A 23,065-nucleotide genomic window follows, 5' to 3' on the forward strand; every position below is an offset into this window, starting at 1 on the left:
AGAACGAGGCAAATCTCAAGGAATGTGGAAGCGTTAAAAAAAAAAAAAAATGTTTCTACGCTTTTTTTTTCTTCACATCATTTCGTATTTCAGGCTCTGAACTGTTGATATTAAACAGACACAAAGGGTCTTCAAATTCTGAGGTTCAAGAAGCTTAACAAGCTACCTTTCTACACAGCTTTAAAAATAATCACTCAAAACAATGTATTCCACATCCCACTGATGTAGGCTCTCCTTATTTATATCAGAGGAGTTTAGAAAGGTCATTTGAACAGAGGTTTCTAAAAATAAGACTCTTCAAAACAAGCACATCAAACAGCTCTTCAGATAAAGCTGGGCAACTGCCACGATTTAGAAACCTTCACAATAATTTACAGAATTCTGCTCTCCATCTCATGGTACTTTACACTTCAAGGATTGAACAGTATTTACAGCCTATCATTAATGCATGCAATGAAGACAAACAACGCAAGGTCTCCATACAGAAGTTGCACCCCTTCTTCCTCAAACTTCCCCCCTTCACCTACAAACCTTCCCGTATTTAATTAACATCCTACAGAATAATTATATTTGTCTTTTTCAGTTCAGGCTGTTTCAAACTGAGTTAAACAAATTATTATGTTTAATCACATAATATCCCTGAAATTTGAAGTAAATTTGTCACTAATTTAAATTCATAGATAACTGAATTACAGAAACATAATCCTTGGGTTTAGGTTTTATCAGTTAACTTGCACAATGCCCTAAGTTTGCTCATCAGTCATGCATACACTATAAACAACTTAAAGCATAATTAAGCAAGTATTTGTCCATTAAAATCAGATAGTTCTAAAGAATGATCCTTGCTTCTGACATGCAGGGGAAGGTAAGGCACTTCCTACATTCTTAACAGAATGAAAACAGTGTTCAAACACGCTTTCTCATAGGAATGTAGAGTATCTGGAAGGATGAATGCAACAGTTTTTGTTTTCTTTAATTTAAAGAAAACTCCAGTTGCTAGCAGGTTTTTAGATCCAGCCCTGGAAGATAATGCACAAAGCTTCAGGTGTTTTCAAGTACGAGAACAGTCAGTAGCTGGCTGCTGGACAACATCTGCAGGTTTAGTAAAATTCACTGCCTACATTTTGATTGCGTGTAGGAGATATCACAGTTACTTTGCATTCACAGAGAAAGTATCTTAACTGGTTATATCAAAACACAATAATGAGTTAACCGAAATTTACCCATCAGATTAATGCAAACACAAACATCAGACAAAAAACTGTATTAAACTGTACCACCTGTGAAGAATCAACCATGGTGGATGAGCAACAAAACTGAAATCAGTGTGTATGTATCTAAACCCTCATACCTTGTGCAACTCATCGTATACCAGTTGATGGGCAAACCTTGGGCAGGGCTCCTCCTCCTGAAGGCTTTTACCTGGATTCTCTTTTGCTGCTTGGTCATTTTTATAGACACAAGACCTGTAATATATGACAATAAGTAATGTTTAGTACCTCGGTGGTATCTTCAGATGTTGCATTACTTGGGAGCAGAATGGTCACTATGAAATATTTTTCATTATGGAGAATAGCATCTTGGACACATTACAGATACGGGAAACCTAGGCCACCAACTTTAACAACACTATGATTTCAATAACTGATTTCCATGCAGGCTTAAGGTTTTTTTTTTCCAACTGAAGACCCATTTTAAAAAAAAAGGCACATGTGCCTTCAGAGTGACTGGCCTCATGTTAGAAGAGAACTTAAATACAACAATGCTGCCAGCTCCAGAAAGGGGCAGTGGCGACCAACTACCATACAGCAAATAGATGGAGGTGTTTTCTCAGAATACCAAATCTAGCAGCCACCTGATTTAATACTGAATCCAGACAGGAAAGAGCTGATAGCTCTAGCATGAACTTTTCTCCATCCCCATTCATAAAGAGTAGAACAGTTTCCTTCACTTCTAATAAACAGTACCACGTACGCTGGAATTAACAACTTCCATTTTGACTGAATTTGTTGCACTGACAATGAACCCTGGCCTTGAGCATTTCCTACAGGAAAAACTTAATATAAGGACTTCTCCTCCATCCTCCGGTAAAGGAAGAACTCACACAGCTTCCCCCTTTCATGCATCTTTTTTTCTAAAGACTCTGGGAGAGGTGCCTGAAAGGAATTCAGTTGTCTTTAAGATTACCAACCGCTGCATGGTTATAAGTAGTTACTGAGTTACTTGGGAGGAATGATTGTGTAAGACTGCTTTCTAAAGAAATCTGCGTGGAGGTTAGAAATAGTACTCCTTTCATCGACTTACCAGCTGTTCCTGACAATGTCATAAATCCAGAAAGAATTCCTTACATTCTCTTCCCGCTTCTCCTTGTCTTTACTGAGCCCTGACAAGACATGGATTTCGTTCAGTTCCGGATCAATGGTAGCCCTTTGAGTGAAACCTGTCATTGGAACTGACAAAAAAAAAGAAGTTACACACTAAAAATGCAGGAGGACACAAGAAGGGATCCGAGCACCCGACAAAAGCATTTCCCCCCCTCTGAACTTCAGCAGATTTTCCAATATCCAAGGTACAAGCACGAGATTTCATTTAACTAACTTCTGGGGTAAAGAGCATCTCAAGTCCAACCTCACTACTTAGTTTCCCTATTTTCCTTTTAAGTACTTTCACCTCTTCATCTTTCGTATAAAGCCAATACCGATGGACTGAGTGAAGCCAAGCCAGTATTTTTTCTCTCCTTCAGGGTTCTTGTTAATTGCCACAACTTAAAACTGTTACAGCACATTTCTAAAGAGGAGCTGTATAAGTCACCAAGCAAACCATTTACTTCTCGCACGTGCCTTCCAAAAACCACGTGAGAGGGACCAGAGGAAGAAACATCATCCAGAGGCTGACTCCTTCCTTCCCCCATAAGGACAAGTCCTGGGCAACTTCTCTGATTCCCTTCCTATTTGTGATGCCTGGAGGCACAGAAAAAAACATCCAGAGCTGCTGTTTCCTAGGGCAAGATTTCGGGAAACTGCTGTCTCCAAAATTAGAATAAAACTGCATTGCAACAGAGCTAGGCAATCCCTGCAAGATATGAATGGAACAATTATTATTAGCTCATCTGTAAAAGGAAGCATTGATTCCCACATAAATGAAAAAGCTGGAAACTCAAAAAAAAATTCAAGATGAACTCACAACTGCATAGCTCACAGCTTTGTGTTGCTTCTTTTAGGAAAAATATTTCAAGGAAAGGGTTGTCTTGGTTTGTTTCTTGTATTTTCTGAATAGTCGTGGTATAATTACCAGGCTATTCTTCTGCTCCACCTTCAGGTTTGGAAGTATGGTGAAATACTGAGGATTCCAGCAGTTTTCATCATAATTCCCCGAAAAAAGGTCAGCAAATTTGTTTGGCAGTCCTTTTTGTTTGTTGTATAATTCCCATTTCCTGTTTCCCTAGGCAACCATCCTTCCAAAATGTATTTGTGAAGAGCACGTGATCTTTGTTTACAGATCCTGTTTGTCTCATTTCTCTTTCTGGGTCAGTTTACAAAGGCTGGTAAAGGGTCCTGGCCTCCGATCAAGATTTTGGCATGAAAAATTCTCAGAACTCTTGTATTTTGCAAATTCTTCCCTGCAATTAACTGTGAACGACACACACGGCCTAGCAAACAAGCCCTGTGCTAATAAAGCCATTTAATATCGCTGTTTAAGAATACACAAACCGGTGTTTTTGTAAGCCTCTTCTGTAATAGGTTTTGGTCTCATGCTTCTCTGTTTTCATTCGGTGCGCCAGGAAAGTAATAAATGTCAATGTAAAAATTCTGGGCAGCATTTGGTTTTCTCCAGCGTAAGCCCTTACCAAAATCTTTAGTAAAGCCAAAAAATAAACATTTCTTAAAATGCTTAATTCTTATGTAAACGCAAGTAGAAACTGAAATATATTGGGGTATTTCGTTTTCAGAGCCCTGTTGGCAAACTCCTTGCTCATTGCTTTTATGGAAAAGCCTTCAGAACCCTCATCAGCCTCCTTATTTTGACCTTCAATTTTGCCATGAAGTTTAAAGGAAAATTCATCCAGTTTACAAGCAAATTGGTACAGAGCAGAGGAAAATAAAGCAGGAAACAATGCTGGCACGAGAACATCTACGTACCTTGTTTGAGCTGCAAAACCACAAGGAAGTTTTTTAAATCGGACTAAAGAGTACTGTGAAAGTCACCCAATAAAGAAATTGAGAGCAAGAAGACAATCAAAGACCAAAGATTATTAATTTTTGGTAAGTATCACGTAACATGTTTCTTTGCATAGTCAGGGAGTGAATCGTTGACCCAAAAGGATTAAATCCGAGGCATATTTGAGATATTTCTGGCAGGAGAGCCATCTAAATTTGATCAGCAATGCTAATGCAGATGGCAAACGTCTACGCAACCCTATCTGCTGCTTTGAACATTCGAGACCACGCCGTGTTTTTAGAAAAAAAGCATGCAAATCTTCAGAGCATTAATACCTCAGGCTCACTGAAATGAAAATTATTATAATCACGAAGAATCTGGTTAGCACATTACCATTGATACAGAAAGCATATGAAACCCGTCTACGGAAGTCTCATCCCTCCTCCTGAAATATTGTTAAATAAATGCGTTTTGTACGTAGCTTTCGCTTGATTTTTCTGAAGCTGAAATTATTATTTAAATAACGAAGGAGGGAAAAGTCTCCAAAGTTCAGTGCCTCTGTTTTTTCAATCTTGGTAATAAAATATGATTCATCTGCAGTAACTGCAATCAAAACCAAATTCAAGTCGAGTAATTCCGAGCTTCCCTAAGCAGTACATTAATCTCCTCTTGAGACTGTTCCAAATGCAGGAAGTCTAGAAAAAATACATCCAAAAATATATATAATATGCATTTAGTAGGGGCCTAAGATGAGGAACAACTTGCATAAACTCTGACCTAAGTAACTGCGTAAAGCCCTACTGAAACAGTGCCTTAGCCCACACAAAGCTGGAATCCAGTCTTTTGCAGAAGCCTACCAAAAGTTTGATGCAATACAATTAGACAAAAACCCCACAAATTTGGTGAACAAGTCCCTAAGTATAAATCAAAGGAAATAAGGCAAACTACTACACAGTAGGAGGGAGATGCTACGGTATTTTAAAGACAAGAGAAACATCAAAAAGACGTTTGCCAATGAATTCCGAGCCTTGATAGAGCAAAAGGGCTACAGAAAATCATGAGTGACAAACACTTCCACTAGGGGGTAAGAGAGCTTCATCTTTTGCAAGTGCAGCTGACTTGCAGTCGATGCTGGATGGAATTCAAATGATTGAGGTCAGCATATTCGAGAGGGACAAGGGCTGTAAACTTGCGAGAAGTCCCCGTGATATTTAGCTAATAAAACATATGCCGGGATGGAAATTCCGTTTCGCATGCGAGACGTTCAATTGAACCTGTAACGGATTGCTTAGGATGTTTGGGTTTTGTGTTTGTTTTTGGCGTTGGTTTTTGTTTATTTTAAATCTTAAGACTCTATAAGAAGTCATACCGCAGGATGAGAATCAGACCCAGTAATGCCAGGGGCTGCAGGAACTGCTGTTTGCAAGGTATTGAGTCCAAGAGCAGTACGAAGGGCTGCGTGGCAGTGCCCTCACTCTTCCACTTCTCTATCTGCCAAAATAAGTCAGATTTGGAGCAAATCTCCCCAATTTCACGCTGTTCGGAGCGCCTCTCAGGCCCCGCTATCACTCAGATCAGCTGCGGGCAGACGGCTCCAAGGACATAAAACAGCAACCGAGGACTTAGCCCTGGCTGCTCTGACCACGACGCTGGCCCGTCGCAGAGCGCTATCAACTTGGCTCCAGTGACAATACATCACTGATTGAAGAGGAAAAGCTGTACCAAGGGATTGCTCAACAGAAAGCAAGCCCAAAAGCAAGTCTAAAAGATGGAGAACGTTTTTCATGTGCTGTTGCATCTTTTTCCCCCACGATCCCATTAACCAGGCCAGAATAGGAAGGCAATAGCTAAATGAAATTAAGGGGTCTGAATCCTCTTTCCGAAACTTAACATTTCCTTTTATTTTTATGTAAGAAAAACGAAGAGCTTGTGGCCTCCGTATGTGAAAATAACAAGCAGCTACGCAGGCCCTGAGTTTTGAACACAGCCAGTTACATAAACAAGTAATAATTCCAGAAAAAGCTTTGATAAGATGCTGTGTAACCGTGTACAGTATAATTTCTATTTAAATAATAATGCACGGGAAATGCTTTTCTAAAACAGTGACACCTAATCATGCGACAGGTATGTTCCCGCTACTACAGTCCCTACTTACAGGCATTTATTTGATCATAGTGATCATTTCAGCAAGCTGAATATTTTTTGGCTTGTATGTGCAAACAGCCACAGTTGTTTCGAGCGCAGCGTTGGCTGCTGCCAGCATCTAAGCAAAAAAAAAAAAAAAAAAAAAAGAGCTTTTACAGAGAGGCAGAATTTGCAAAGCAATAAATTGGAGTTCACGCAGAGGTGGTGCTCATAATACCAGGCAGAGGTTTGGAAATTAAATCTCGTCTCTCTCATTGGAGGAGGAATTATGGCATGTTTTTCAACACGCTCCGAACACAGAGCGATGGCAAAACAGTAATATAAACCCCGTAGTCTGCAGAGCACTTCTGCAGGATTCACAAAGAATAGTTGAGGGAAGCAAGTTCATCGACAGAGCCCTTCAGTGCCACCTAAATTATGATCGCTTCCGAACACGTTGCTGCTAATCTCGCTGCAAGTGACTCGCCGGCATCCTCCTCCTTGTGATGCCTCATGATTAGAAGAGCAGGAGAAAGCTACATCACGTGGACAGCGCTGCTCACCAGCACCTGACACCTCCCTGATGGATTAATTGGAAAGGGGAAAAAAAAAAAAAAAAAAAGCAGTAGGTCAGCAAGTTACTGCATACCTCCACTTGTAATTCATAAAGCTGAAGCAGCACCCCTCCTGGATTTTAATGGAGCAGCCCCTGATGAGTGATAGGGAGAGCGTACGGGCCAGCTGTTGACACAGCAAGATAATGATTATCCTCTTGGATTTTTCATGATGAGACTGTGCTTGGAAGTCGGCCAAGGAGCAGCCAAGGAGACCGTTTGGAGCTGTTTGGTCGTCGTGTTGAAAAAGCAACAACACGGTGTTCAGCGTACAAGTTCTCTCCCAGGCTAGATGGGATTTTGGAGAAAACGGGTCATTTGGTAAATTCCAGTGGAGTTCTGCTGCTGTGACTTCCCTGTAAGGCACCTCTAGGGTTTGGCGTCTGCCTGGTCTCCTCTTCACCTCCATAGACAGAGCAAAATATTTTGAGATGGGTTTAGCAAAACACCCCATAGCATAGAAGCATAAACGAGCATAGAAGGTCCCTCACACACACACCAAAAAAAAAAAAAAGAAGCTTTCCATGGCAAAATTCACCATGGCCACTGGCAATGCAGAACTTAAATTGAACACAGGGCAAGACAGGTCGGGTGTCAGAAACAGAAACAAAATGGGATATTCAGACCACTTGTCTGAATTGGCTCCTAGCTGTGTTTTCTAACTTGATTAATGTTTTTCTGACACTGTCTTATTTTAAATAAGGATTTTCTAGACTGGGCAGTGTCGTCTCTGTCCGTGGTACTTATGCACAAAGCCTCAGCTCTGTTGGCTGCATGGCTTCGTGTCTGGAAGGAGCATCTGCTCCAGCAGGAGAGCTGGGAACTTCCCAGGTTGATAAAACAGGGGCAGTTTGTCCACGAGAACTACTTCACCATTAAAAGGAGCTGGAAGGACACATAGGGCTTGATCTCATTTGACTGTGGAGGTCGCTCAGTGCCAAGGGATAGGAGGTGATCTTGGGTCTCCAGCAGGAAATTCTCCTTCCAACCAAGGGCTCGGACATCATCTGAGTCGGGGCCAAGCTGGATTATCACAGGAACCTTGCCCACAAGTGTTCCCATTAGCTCCGTTGGACCCGAAACGACTGCCCGCGATTAGTCACGGGTTGCGTGCTGAGCGAGTCAGGCAAGCTGTCAGTGCGGCCTTCAGAAGACATCTGACACCGGTGACATCTCCAAACCACGCATATGCCTCGTAGATCTGCTCTGGCGTATACACAATGGGCTTTTTGTTGTTGTTCAGAGCTTTTCTTTTGGTTGGCTCTTTTGGTTTTCCCCATACCTAAAAGGGTATGTTCCCTGCCACACGTTTCAGTCTCTTCTCCAACCACAGGCTCTACTCTTCCACCACGCATCCTCCAACTTGTAACAGCACAGCCTTTCTGCATATCAGACTCTTTATCGCTGTTGCAGTCTTTTCCTCATTCCCTTTTTGGCCATTTGTCCAGCTGACCTGACAAATTCCTTGCGCCTAACACCTATCACAGGAGGAAGATAATCACCACCAGTGGCCTAAATCCATTTTGGTGCCCTCCTCTGGCAGCAGAGAGAAGGCACCAGGGTGGTTTTTTTTTTTGATGCAGTGAGGAGGAGAAAGCACCAGTGCTTACTCTGCAGAGAAGGCAGACACCAGGAGCTGCAAGGATTGCCCACGCTCAAAGCAGACTGAGCCACGAGAGATTTGCATTTGGGGATGGGACCAAATGATCTTTCGAGGTCCCTTCCAATCCCTAATACTCCATGATTGTGATTTTTAGTAGCAAACAGAGCTTGTCAAAATTTGTTTATGTGCAAATCTATCTTTCAGAAGCTGTACCTTGGTCAAATTTGAACCTTTTTCCAAGGAATGAAAAAAATATGGCTAAACTTGCTGTAGTTCTTGCTCTGTATTCCAGAGAAAAGGAAAATTTCAGTGAAATGTATCACCCAGTAAGTGATAAGCCCCTCTCTCAAGCACATCACCTACACTAGAGACCTGCCAGGTTCAACACTTAGAGCACAACTAAGAGCAGAAAATCACTAAATAGCATAAATACCTCATCCAGAAGGTCAGACAGCAGCAAAACCAACATATCACCATAGTTTTCTAGCGCTGTAACCACTCCATATCACCGATATGCCTTAACATTTACTACATTTTTTCATGTTCTCACTACTCTAATGGAAATTTTTAACAAACGACCAATTAAGTTTTCAAAAAGAGTAAAAATCAAAATAGCTCAACTAAGAATAGAACTGAATGCCACGCGCGAGCCAGGAACAAAATGTAATCACAGGACTTTATCGGAACATTTAGGTCAGGCATCCTCAGCTCCACTCATCGCACCGAGCGGCGCGGGGCTCTGCAGCAGGCAGGCAGGGAATCACTTTGTTCAGGCAGATCAAACCTTTATATATCATCACCTAACAAGAAGATGCTAAAGACTTGCTCTTTGGGGGTGAAAATAACGCTGTCAGCATTTACTCTCTTGTGTGTAACAGGCATTTTGTTCTCTTCCTGTGAAAATGCAAATAATCTCAGCGTTTTCTTTCAAGGGCTAGGGAAACATTCAAATCCGTTTGTTTAACTTTCCGCACACAGGAGAACAGTGAACTGAAAATCTACTCGTGAATTATTTCCAATGAGTCATTTTCTTACAGAGTGTACTCTTCACCATCCTGGGGCCCGTGGGAATTTGGAGGAGAGCTAAATTTTCCATATATTTTCTCTATATTCTCATTTGCTTAACTGAACCTTGCTGTTGGTGCTTAGAAGAAGAGCTTGATGTCTTCACTAGCCATAAGGCAAGCTTAATGTATCTTTAAATCTGAAGCAAACACAGGGGCCACCTGAAAGTCACATATTTTTAAAGCTTCTGGCTACCAAGAAAAGGTCATTTTTGTAAAGCAAAAATGGCAGAATGCTAGCAATTCCAGGTGGGGAAAAAAATAACCAATTCTTTAAATGCTCTAAGGACCACAAGCAGTGTGTGGGCGTGTGCAGAGCAGCATCAGGCAAAATGCAGGCACCTTATTAAGTAAGACTGTCAACAATACAAGCTGTTTCTTTCTTGGAAGCACTCAAGTAAATAAGTCACTCCAGAGAAAAAAATGTTTGGGTACTCTTCTCCCTCATTGGCATACCTAAATTAAATGAGCAAACAACTCATAACCATCAATAATTCACTTCAGAAGTTCAGCAAAATTACTTGTTCAAATTAAGCCTGATCAAAATGAGGAGGGAAGCCTACATTTCAAGGGAAATTGGCTTCCTGGGATTTTGGTAGCTGGAAGAACAGCAAACATGATCAGGCCTAAATATACATAATTTGAAAAACATTAATAGCTTGTCTCATAGCAGTACACAGTGCAACACAAGTTTCAGCTTCGGAGGCACAGCCTCAAAATCAGGATATCTGCAAGGGAGGAAAACGTGTGCTAACATATGCAGAGATCCTTTTTGGGAAAAGTTACCGTGCTTCTATGTCATATTTTAAAGAGAAGAGGTATAAAATCAATTCTTCATGCTTGTGTTACAAGGCCTTTTGGGTGTTTCTAGAGGGTTCTGGTGCATACAACTCTGGCATCCATTAGTTCCAGCAGTGTGAACCAAGCAGGACTGACGCTTAGCTCCACCCTCCTACTGTTGTTTAGCCCCAGTTTAGCACAGGAACGTCAGCACAACGAGCAGCAGCAGCCTCATCTTTCTCGTCAGCTGTCCAGGCAAAATAACCTCTGCCCCTCTACTCCAGTTCTCTGTCTCCAGCCATCCTATCTGCCTTTCTGCATCTCAAACTGAGCCAATTACTTCTGTTTTACAGCATCTTTCACATAGAGATTTTTTATTTTTTTTTTAATTTTTGCTTTTGTTTTAGGACAGTTATTTTCCAGCTTTTTTCTTGTCTTTGCCGAAATTGCAAATAAAATACACTGTTTTTAACCACGCTGACTTTTTTGTTTGTTTGTTTTCATTTGACGGGCATATGGTTTCACGCATCAATTATTTGTACTGTGCTAAAGATGGCGAATATCAAATGTCACGGAGGACAAAAGAGCTGGCATAAGTTTAACCTATATACCAGGGAGTTCACTTGGGTACACGGGGCTAGTTAAGGATGCTAACCTGATACTAAAGGACACTGCAGCTGGCCGCTCACCTACTTAACAACACGTTTCTCAGATGTACCAGTAAGAGGAAATTACTACGTAGTCATAGACTTACCCATCCCTGAATCCTTCTTAGTACCATCTGATATGATGTCCACGTGGTCGCTGTCTACATCGTAACTGAAGAAGTCATTCAAATAAGTCTTCGATCTCTGGCCACCAAATACATATAGGCAGCGATTTTTCTAGAAAGGAACAAAAGTATTTCTTTACTAAGTACTTATTTCTGTTTCACAGAAACACTGATAAATCAATGAGCAACAATTCTTTTTCTTCTAAGTTGAAAATCATGCCTGAGCTACCTGAGTTCCATTGATGTTCATTTGGTAAGTATTTTTTATTTCCATCTCTGCAAAGATTTGCAGTGGAACAATTGTGCGGAACAGTTTATTGTTCTCAAACTCAGTAAAAACTTTGTAATTCTTAATTGAATTATTGATCTTTCCATGAAGCCAGTCTGAGGGAGCTGGGAGTGCTCAGCCTGGAGAAGAGAAGGCTCTGGGGAGACCTTCCAGCATCCTGCCCATGCCTGAAGGGGCTGCAGGAGAGCTGGGGAGGGACTCTGTGTCGGGGGGTGTAGGGATAGGACAGGAGGGAATGGCTTTCAAGTAAAAGAGGGGAGATTTAGATTAGATATAAGAAAAAATCTTTACTGTGAGAATGGTGAGGCCCTGGCCCAGGCTGCCCAGAGGAGCTGTGGCTGCCCCATCCCTGGCAGTGCCCAAGGCCAGGCTGGATGGGGCTGGGGGCAGCCTGGGCTGGTGGGAGGTGTCCCTGCCTTAGGGTCCCTAAGGGTCTTTTCTACCCTTAACGATTGTATAATGTCAGAAATCCACTAGATGGTAATTTCTCTGTTTAAACCAGGAACAAAGAAGAACTGTAAGAGAAACCATCCAGATAACCGACACACTTAGAACATAAAAATAAACAGCAAGTCAGGTTTATTACTTCTTTCAAGCTTGCCAGGTGGAAAGTCCTTAAGAAACTGATTATTTTTCTTTCAAATGGTTGTGAAAACAGTGAAGACGATCAATTGCCATCAACCATGCTTATAAAAACCTACATTCTTACATTTACTGTGGACATTACTTTGCAAATCCTCTGGTTCTACACATTAGTTTCTGTGGCAGTGGTTTTTGAGAGCCATTAAAAACAGAAATGAAATTGAAAGCTGCGAAAGCATAGCTTTCGGTATGAAAATTCTGATCTCCTATTTGGAAGGGACAGAGGAAAAAACTCTGTAAGCTGTTCACACTGGCAGTTTTCAATTGGTGCTATCAGCACACATGTGAATGCCACACTGTTCGTTTCAGCTCTCTTCCTCGCCGTTCTCAAGTTGGAATTCAACATCAGCACAACTCTGCAAACTCCACTTGCTGCCACTAAGAAACTTGCAAGTAAATTCAGTGCAAAAGTGCCATTGCACTGCATCTGCCTATGTAAGCAGGCAGTCGATGCAATTCCCCTCTGTAAGGTAGCTTTCAATAAAATAACACGTGGAAAGATAACGCAGAGCATACAAGATACTGACCATCCCTCCTTTATCACCCTGATCCTGCAACTCCCATCCTGCACTTAAACATATGGCTGATAAGCCCAAGTTGAAAAGGAATGGAAGATTTTTATTTTTATTTTAGTATACCCAATAATAATAAAGTGCCACACAACTCCCACCCCCCAAACCTCTGCTTTTCCCCATCAGGTTCTGGATGAAGAGCCAATAATGCTGTCTGTAGCGAACTTACCAGCTGCTCAGGAGAACAAGCAGCAGCAGGGTGCCTGCACTTCTGAAAGCACAACAGGTAAGCCCTGCACTAGCCAAGTTTACCATTCCTGTAACTACACGGGGTATTTTCTAGACCAGAAGATTCTAAGACATTTTACCCATTTCAAAAGGAAAACACTTTAGATTAAATTGAATTGGTGGCCTCTGGTTCAATTGCCACTATTAAATTAAAATCAACTACTTAGAATTCACCTTGCTTTTACTTGAAATTATATTCAGTTGAAGTCATGAAAGCTCTGCCTAAGACTTGAATTAATACCACCTGCACTTACCAAAAAAGCATCAGACTGTCAGTGAACATAAAATCAAGCGAGACAACACACCACTTGGGAGATTAAAGAGCTTCAGCCTCGCAAAAAAATCAAAACCAGATGTTCTCCTTAAGGTCAGGCATAATGAATCAAAGTATTGCGTGGATACTTACAGAATGGAACAACATACAGTGTCCTATTCGAGACTGGATATCCTCAGGTCCAGCGTTACAGGAATCCTCTCTCAAAAGCTTCCATGTCTGACACTGGCAGTCAAAAGCAAACAGCCCGCTGAACTGCGGTTCACTGGCTCTGCTGTCATCGACGCTGCCGTTGCAGGTCAGAATTCTACCTCCAAAGGTATATATCATGTGTTTTTCAGAATCCATGCACATCTGGAAGGACAAGAGAAGTAGTTTTAAGCCAGTACATTAAGAGTTAAACACACAGGTTTAAGCATCCCTCCCTGTAAGTGCTATCTAGTTAGACAGTACTCTGCACACCTGAACCTCTAATAGAGGAAAAGAGCGAGAACATCTTCATGGTTGACAGGTATTAACCTCAGAAAACAGCTTCTTAGTTTAAAGTGTGAGTCTAATTTCAATTTGACCATTTAATGAGCAGAAGAGGGCTATATGTACACTATGTCATCTAAAAAATTTGCCTCTAGTCTCCGGGATCCACAGCCAATTCTGCCCCAAAGTTATCACCTTTGACAATGACTATGCAAGAGCAAAAAAAATCAAAGTCAAAAATCAAAGTCACTGCTAATTTACTGAATACCACACAATTGATCAAAACCCAACCTGTGATTTGTTGCTTGGATTTCATCCCAAGCATATATTTACTGTTATCCTCATTGCTTTAACATAATGAGGGGCAGGACCATAACTTGGCCGAAGATCCTTGATGAGACAGCAGCAGCAAAATGTTTATCCCCAATGCCCCAATTCAGGTTATGGCACACACAAGATGCACCACGGTACAAATCAAACAAAACTCCAAGTGATGTTTTTGGATGTGGTGCAATGGAGAGGGTTATAAAACACCAAGGGAAAAAAAAGAGCCAGGACTGCAGCAAGTCAGAGATGTTACTCAGAAAAGCCTACATAAAACACTTCTTGGGCAGCACATTTTTTGAAGGTTAAACAAAAACGGCTATCGCAGTAGGTACTGAGGGAAGGAAAAGGAAGAGCCCTAGACTGATAAAGAATTCAGGGAGTACATTCTTTCCTAGGAGACAGCAGGGAAAAAAGAAACAATTTCAGAAGCAGGCAAATGGTACGCAAAGCAGCCTTGCCAGCTGATCATTTACTTTTGCCTTTTGCCCAACACCTGGGAGACTGATATTTGTTATTAATAGAACAGAAAGACTGATTGGCTTTTGTTCTGCATACAACACACCTTATTTTTGGTGTCAGCAAAAATGCATATTGTGCTGGCAGACAGCAGCTTCGGTTATAAAACTGCTAGTACCAATAAAAAGTTCTTGGGACGCTTTAAAAATGAATACTGATGTGCTATCTCTTGGCCACGATTTATAAAAACAATTAAGAACAAAATACCTTTTTCAAGGACAAAAAAGCCATTGAGCATCAAATCAAATATTTTTTTTACTCATGTTTTAACACAAGGAGAGGTGCAGCTTTTCAAAAGGTTAGCAGCTACTCCTGTAAGATTTCAGTCTCTACAAAGCAAGCACATTCTACAAAATTTAAGAGAACTTTTAAGAGAACTGCTTTTGAAAGAATCCTGATCCTGTTGGCCTCATGTCAGTATCTTGCTTCCAGTATTCTCCTGAAGGTAGCACACCCAGCTTTGCAAGTTGTTCCCCAATGTCTACTCAGGAGGCTGGATCTGCAAAGCCAGCTCAGCAAGTCTGATTAAAACCAGATGAACTGTGCTTTGAGCTTTAATAAAATATGCCTTAATAAATAAAATGAATTACTTTGCAAGGGTTTTTATGGTTCTTCTGACTCAATTTGATTGGAATACCGGTAGTCAATGGCATCAGACAACAATGCTATTAAAATTTAACTGAGTGCAGCCCACAGCTTCCCTCATATCACTGTAACATTACCTGGTATAACAGTCTTAAATTTTAGGAGTCTACGATCAAAATCACGATCCATCAACACTGAGAAGGTGGTGCATAAACAGGAACTTATGCTAAAATAGTGCCGCTGACCTGATGATCAAACACCAGCTTTGGACCTCCATCTGCTGCGGTGTCTTCACTTAGTAGCATCCATGTGTTCGTATCGATATCGTAGCGATAGAAGTCACTTTTCAGGGACTTGCTGTTCCTCACGGAGGAATCCAGGTAGCGTCCCAGCGTGTAGATCTGCCTTCGCTGAATGTCAATGCACATTTTGTGACAAGATCTGGCGCTGGGACCACTCTAATAAAGAAAAGAACCACAAAAATAAACAGTATAATACATTTAATACTGCTCCGGGTAGGTCTCTGCCCACCCACTCAGGGTGAATCAACATTAACAGCAACTGGAAATCCTCTGAGCATTCCAGAAAATGTGTATCAGGCAAATACAGCATTAATATATAAATAGTGATATAACAGGACGTTCTGTAGCTTCTGTGCTTCAGAAAGGCAACAGCAAAATAAATAAATGTTTACAAAAAGGTTTTATGTTAAAAGTTTATTGTAAGATTCCTCGGAGATCAGACCGTTTCCTCCAGAAGCGATTCTCAGAGGTACGCGAAAGCTACTTGATCTTTTAAAATAACAGAAGTTGATGCACATGAGAGGCAAATTAAGATGTCACAGCCTATAAATAACTGCCTAGGAAGAAGATTAAGAAGTGCTCTCTTGCATGAAGCTCTGTTTTATTAATAGGCTGTTTTCTAACAGATCATAACCAGGCACTCCCCCAAGCAACCAGATCCGGTAATGGGGCTGTGAAGGTAACAAAAGCACTCCCTGTCCTTCACCAGCAGATACGGCCACTCCAGCCTCCAGCTACAAGGAAGTTTCCCACGGTAAGCAAAATAGCCGTGAATTATGATCTTCAGAGGAGCACAGGGGGACACTGTCAAATTATTATGCACTTAACCACGCAGGGGTGCTCAACTTAAATGACAGAGTAATTTACTCGGTGACATGAAGACATGAAGAGTGCCTTCGTACACTCATCTTAAAGCACATAAGTGATGTTGTTGTGCTCCAAAACCCCAGAAATCACAATGTTTATTTACAAAAGATCAGATAAAAGAAGATAAATGGTGTCACACTTATGGATAAATCGTATTTGTTATATATTTCATCTTAGATTATATAATTTCAGTGCATGTTTAAATGAGTGCCAGAACAAGGCTGGGCAGCTAACCTTGAAAATATTCAGAAGAGTCTGGAGGAGAAGAAATAGAAACTGCATGGAAAGTGACCAGAAAGTTTCAAAGGTCAGTACTGGGAATCTGAACAGGCAGCCTGGAAACCAACGTGAAAAGTGAGAAGATTTCGTGTGCCAAATCAAAGTGGTAAGATCTACATACAGAGACCAAAGTACGAGAGACTGAAAATCAACTATTACAATCTATTGAAAAATAAAGACTGCCCAGCTATTCAAAGATGCAACATAAATTACCATTTGTTAGAAGCTGTACGGTTAATTAGTCGTGCCACACCAAATGATCACAGTATTTGCTCCACATGCTACCAAATAGTGCCTCACTTAAAAAATCGTCCTAATTGTACATTTCATGTAAAAATCTACTGAACCTATTACTGAAATTAAAATATACTGATGGGATACACTTAACTAAGTTAAATAAAAATACAGGAAACGTTACATTTTTGTAATCAAATAGCTTTAACGTTGATGTTAGAGAATTCAATTTCTTGATTAAAGGATATTTACAGGAAACTGTTGTTTGAGTTAACTGTAAACAATCTGAAGAGGTGAACTAAATTGTTCATATTTGGTAAATATGAAAAATTATGTCAGTAACAATTACAGCTTTGAGGATTAGTTACTTCATGGTAATTAAGATAATTTTCTTTTCTGAAAAAAAGTCTAATAGAAGTGAAGCATTAGCATGAAATCCTGAAATGCAGCAAAAGTTCATTCATTGCCGTTGTTCACGTGGAAGAAGCTGCCAGAAGACTGCAACGTGCTTCACCTTGTTCCTAGAAAATACAGATTAGCATCTTCCACCGAACCCTGTTCAGAACACGTGGGATGGTTTCTTTCCTTGCAGGAGCAGCACTGACATGTGTATTCACAAAGGTTCTCTCTGATTCCCAAGAGAGGAACCCCTGCAGACAAAGTCCATCCATCTCCTGTTATGCAACCAGGACACTTAAGGATACTCCACTGTCCCTCTGCCAAGGAGCACGTTATTGCCTTGGCACAGCCAGCACGTAGATGAAATATTAAGACCTGCCCGTCTGATATTGGGCCTTTCCAACTTTCGTCTCTGTCGTGTCACTGCACTTTTTTAATTGAAGCTGCTGCTTTAGGTATCTTTCCACACTCCCGCAACGCTGTATGGTCTCTGTGGGCTAAAGTAAATCCTACCAAATTTGCTCAATCATGTCTTAGGCGCTTTGAGGAATAAGTCTCAAAATTGTTAATTTCCAAACCTGTCTTGCCTTGAAGAAGAGTTTCAACTGAAATTTGTCTGAGCACAGGCGTGAGGCTTAGACACGTAGCCCCTGCAGCACCAGCTGCAAGATACTGGAAGCCACAGCCCAGGTACTGCATTGGGGAAGTAAAGAAAAAAAGTTCAAATCCTAAGACTATGTTCAAATGAGAAGAGAATTCAGGAAAACTGTGTTATTCATAAGGGTAAGAGTTATGTATCGGTCACGTCTCTTATAATAATAACAACAAAAAAAAACCTGTAAGTCTGACCGTTTGATCTATACAGAATACAGGCAGAAAACCTTCACCTCAAGTTAATTACGTTGAGCTTCAACTTGCAGAACCTCCCATAGCATGGACTGTCCCTTGTTGGATAGAAAGCTTCCTCCAATTCATCATCTGTTCTCAAAGAAAACCCAAGTTAATCTTCTATACCACTTACAAGGTCACATGGAACCTGCCAACAGCTTCCAACTGAGCCTGCAGGATTACCAATAATAAGTAAATGAGTAAATAATGAGTAAATAACTCCCTTAAGCAATGCAGTTCACATGAAGGCTTCTCGATTTGCCTACAGAAGCCACTGTAGTATGAACATACTCCAATGGGAGACACAAAGTCCATTTACAAAGACAGAGATGGGCAGCCACTGAGAAATGAATAAAAACTTCAAGGCACATGTGGTTAAATGAATCAAGAGCCCGTGGGCGGTTGCAAATGTTCGTCCAAAGCGTACTTGACACAGCTACAATAGGGAGCCTGTTGCTCGAACAAAGAACACACTGCTACAACTTGTCATGGAGAAAGTGACCCACCAAATTCAAATGGGAACGAGTTTGTTGATGCCAGAAGTGTTCAAGGAATTTGACCCCTTATAAAGTAAGAAGTGAGAAAAATGGACTGTAATAGCCACGACTCTCTTTATTTATGGTTGAAGAGATCAAGTACGGTTAGAGAGCAGAACAACCTTTTTCCACTCCTACCAGGATGCAAACTGGTCCATGATCCACCAGTTAATATCCCCCCAAGGTGAGTGCGTTGTGCTAGGCACTTCTACATCCTTGCTAAAATCTGGGGCCTTATTACCAAAAATAAACTGACACCATATGAAGCGTTTATTGTGGGACCTGTTACTCCACAAGACATACTAGCTACCATTCCCGAACATCTGGGGTGCTAAAGACAGTTTCACCTGCACACTGATAAACAACAAGAGAAGATTAAACAAGCTCAAGTCATCTTGAGCAGAGCAGAAGGGAAATAATTTCGACTAGTTTGTGTTTACCTGGTTATCCCAAGCAACAACAGGTCAACGCAAGACTTTTTATTAAGTAATTTCTCTTTAAACGTAGTTTCACTGAACTCTATTCAGAAGTTGCTAGCACACAGGATCTACATCTTTTGCAAACAAAGCTTCAGGAACTGATGGGCTGATTTAGTAGAGGTCTTACTTTCCCAGCAGAGCACATCCAGTTACAACAGGCTCTAGTAAGTCACATCCAGGAACAGCGCCGAAACGCAATCTGAACAAATACTGCCTTTAGGAACTCTTCCCAGTTCTCATCATGAAGCTCCTGGCATGCACACTGCAGAAACCACACGTGAAAGAAGCTTGTGACTAGGCTAAGTCCTTATTCAGAGGGCAAACAATGAGTTACGCCGCTTCGGCCGGTCCCTCCATTTCTGCCAAGGCTGTGGGGGCAATAATAAAGCATTAGCATATCACATTTCCAACCTACGGGACACCGAGCAACACCAAGCTCGGGCACTTTGGTCTCTGTGCGGCTCAATAAGCGCCCGCTCGGAGCTAGGACTAACCTGAACAAAGTGGCTCGCTGCCACCCAGCACCAGCACAATTAGCGCAGCATAATGACAGCGAGGACAGATTAAACGCTAGGCACCAGTCTGAAGGGGTGCCAAGCTCCTGTTCCCTACTCTAATGCTCCTCCTCTAGCAGGCTGGGCTCGACTGCAACTCCTCCAGTCTCTAAAATAAGAGATAAACCACCTGGAGGAGGATTTGGGTAGGGAAGGGAACAGTATGTCTAGCTAGGAGGCCCTAAGACAGCCTGGCAATCCTTTAAGTGCCCAGGTTACAACCGAGGCCAAATAGGATTTTTGGGTTTCGTCAGCCCTCCGCGAAATTCAATTGTGCAACGCCAAGCGCATACACAGTATACTTTATGAAAAGCCTTCTCAACATGCTAAGCCACTTTATAAAATCTAATTAGAGCTTTCTTCATTTAACTTGCAAATGCTGAAAGCAATTATCCCACTTAAGGACTAACTTACAAAACGTTTTCAAAAAGCAACACAACGGCACGGAGAAACAACACTGCCTCCTTAGAATAATTGATTTGTTCCTATGCAGGAGAGAAAGGCTTGGGACTCCTCAGGGTAGGGCCTGCTCAAATAACTATTTATGCCAGAACCACCATGCATCATCTTAGCAACAGCATCCTGGCATGCTCTGCTAAGGCACAACCATGATAGCTTTTATTTGTCTGTTTCGTGTTTTAAATAAATGTCCTACAAACCCGCCTGAACGTGAAGAGGACTGCGGGAAGCCACCTCCACTGCCCACCCCCCGAACAAAAAAAACTCGGGGAGTTTGGCTTCTCTCGGTTATCATAACCTTTTGCAAATAAAGGGTTTTCGGTTGCAAGGAAATCTGTTTTATTCAGACCGATCCAGATGAAAAACCTCAGGAGCGAGCCTGGAGCCTGTTCAAGAGTCAGGGAAATAAAAACAAAGAACAGCTGACTAATTCTCCCTTCTTGGTGCTTTAGAAGACTGAATGGAATGTGAACATTGCCTCCAGTATAAAGTTCAAAAATAAGCGTCATGAGGTAAATGCTCTTGTCCTAAAGCAAACTGGGACGAGGACATATAAAGACACAAACAACCTACTTTGTTTCCCGTTCTGAGAGCAGGCTGTCATGCAACAAATAGTCCCTCCTGCCTACACACAACTGCAGAGATTAATTGGGCTCATTTTCCAGCTTCAGCGTGCATCTCGGCAGATGCAGAGGATAAGCCATTTCCTCCTCCCCCTGCACCACCTCGAAAAAAGGAGCAAGTTCTCCACGATGGTGAAAATAAAAGGAATTGCATGTTAGCCCTGGCATTCAATCAAGTCTATACGCTTCTTCAGATGCTTCTTAGTGCTTTAACGATGCCGGCGTTCAGGTGACACGTACTCCCCAAATGTTTAATCGAAGCAGTAGCTCAAAAGGATTTGCTTTACTTCAGATGAGCACTGAATTCAGCGAGAGAAACAGCTACAGCCATACAAAAGAAATGCAAAACAAAAAGAAACCCTCACCCTTTAGTCGCTCACAGAAGGCATTTTAAGTCCCTCATAACTTCAGATGCCAGAAACCTATCAAAAGAATAAATCCAGTGCTTTTTATGGAAACACAGGGCATCTGCGTTGCCCATCAGCCCAAAACACGAGATAAAAGTGAGTGGAGGCTGATGCATTGCTCTGAACGCCCGTACCATGACCGAGCACGTGCCACCAGTGCCAAGGCACGCAACAGAGCCCGGCACGTGAGCACCCCACGGGTGGGTGCTGTCTGTGATGGTTCCTATAGGGTGCGAGAGCCTCCCACGAACAGCACACCCCAGCCACCCATCCCCACCCCATACGGTGGCAGAAATCAGTGCTGGGTCTCATTTCACGTCCATGGCTTGACAGCTCCACCACTAGACTCCAAATCCAACCTTCAAACTTTGCTTCAAACGAAGAAAGGGATTCAACTGGGATCTCAAATGTTTAGGAGCACAAGAGAGCTCCAAAAAAAAAAAAAAAAATCCTGGACGTTCAACATGCACTCCATTCATTCAATTATTCTGTGAGTTTGCCTTAAGCAAAAACTTTAAGGAGCAATGAAGCTAACAGCTACGCTAGGTTGGCAGCCGCTCGTCTTCACTTTAACCTTAAGCTACTCTTGCCCCTATTTATAGGGGATAAGGGATATTCCAATTTGATTTTATAGTTGCTGTGCCAGCCATAAAGAAGATCCTTTGAGAGTACACGAGTTACATATGTTCTGCCAATAAATATTTTGGGAAATCTATTAAGTGGATCAGAACCTGGCTAAGAAGCACAACACTTAAAAACTCTGACCAGTGTTGGGAAGACAAGGATCTACATCACACTGCACACAAAGTGAACTTTGTTATGACAAATATTAGGCTTGGATATCAGGAAGATTCTGACAAGTATTTGCAAATAGCTGGCTATTAATAAATGGAGTCTCAGCTAAGACAAGGAAGCTCTCCGTCAGTCAGACAGTTGACATAGTATTTGAGCTATGGCTAATCTGCTTACGAGCACCCTCCTATAGCAATGCAACTAAATAGATTTAGTTGCAAAGTCCTTTCTGGGCATCTGACTCAGACATGATGGAGCAGATTAAAGTCAGAGGCAGCTTTTAGCACACCGTTTTGATTCATCTGTTCCGCTCACTTTAAACGGGGGAAAAAAAAAAATAAACAGGATTAAGCTTTTTTTTTCCCGAAGCATGTACACATTTGGGATAGTCAGTGCTGAGACTACACAGCCTCAAGCTAAACGTTCCCTAAAGAGACTTTCTTCGCTTAAAGCGCAATTAAACGCTCCCGTGTGCTATTTTTGAAAGGCAGTTCAATGAGCTTATAAATCAAATGATTAAGCTCAGAGATGCGCGGTGTGACCCTTAAAACAGGGGTGAGTGGGATTTGGTGACCCGTGGGCAGGCCAACCCCTCCTGCCCTGCGGAAGAATTGACTCAGGCTGCCTGCTCCATCCCGCGGGGATCAGCGCAGGTTCATTACAGCACGGATGAGCACAGAGGCTCAGTGCAGCACAGGAACGTGGCTATGAAAATGAGCAGAACCTCATGTTCTCCTCCCATGAAATTACCTGTTAAAAATTAGTCTCCTGGCAGGCCTGCTTGAAGAAATAACCAAGGGCAGGGTGTTTGCAGAAAGCGAACGAACTGGCATGCGACCTATCGGCTTCCGATGAACCCTGATTAATCCAACTCCGAAGAAATAAAACATGCCCTATAAATTGGCTCATGGATTATCCGAAGCACGGATATCCTGTTTTGACAGCTGTGTGGCATGGGTTTAGCTATTGTGCAGAACACCTTTGGCAACCTGTAGCTGCGACACTGCCCATGCAGGGAGCCACGGTCCTGGGTCAGTGTGAGCAGCGTGCTCTCACCTGGCTCGCTCACATGCCCAGCTATCATAAAGGACTTCCAGCACTGCATAACTTCACGTTACAGCAGACCACATCATCTTATGACCAAGAGAATTTCTAGGAAAGTTAAAAAGCAAAAAAAGAAACAAATTCAAGCACGCAAAGAACAAGCAATAATAATTCATTCAT

At 41.9% G+C, this 23,065-nt stretch overlaps 1 protein-coding gene across 1 annotated transcript in view; it reads right to left on the reverse strand.

Moving 5' to 3' along the window:
* Window positions 1-23,065, reverse strand: part of MKLN1 (muskelin 1) — a 94,496-nt gene that overhangs the window by 15,099 nt on the left and 56,332 nt on the right. Inside the window, exons 10-14 of the mRNA XM_032188646.1 lie at window positions 15,268-15,480; window positions 13,253-13,474; window positions 11,098-11,227; window positions 2,305-2,452; window positions 1,352-1,466 (exon numbers count right to left, since the gene is read on the reverse strand). Of these exons, the coding sequence (XP_032044537.1) occupies window positions 1,352-1,466; window positions 2,305-2,452; window positions 11,098-11,227; window positions 13,253-13,474; window positions 15,268-15,480 (828 nt within the window). The remainder of the gene's footprint in view (window positions 1-1,351; window positions 1,467-2,304; window positions 2,453-11,097; window positions 11,228-13,252; window positions 13,475-15,267; window positions 15,481-23,065) is intronic.

The sequence above is a fragment of the Aythya fuligula genome, chromosome 1 (genome assembly GCF_009819795.1).
Source record: "Aythya fuligula isolate bAytFul2 chromosome 1, bAytFul2.pri, whole genome shotgun sequence".
NCBI classification, from domain to species: domain Eukaryota; kingdom Metazoa; phylum Chordata; class Aves; order Anseriformes; family Anatidae; genus Aythya; species Aythya fuligula.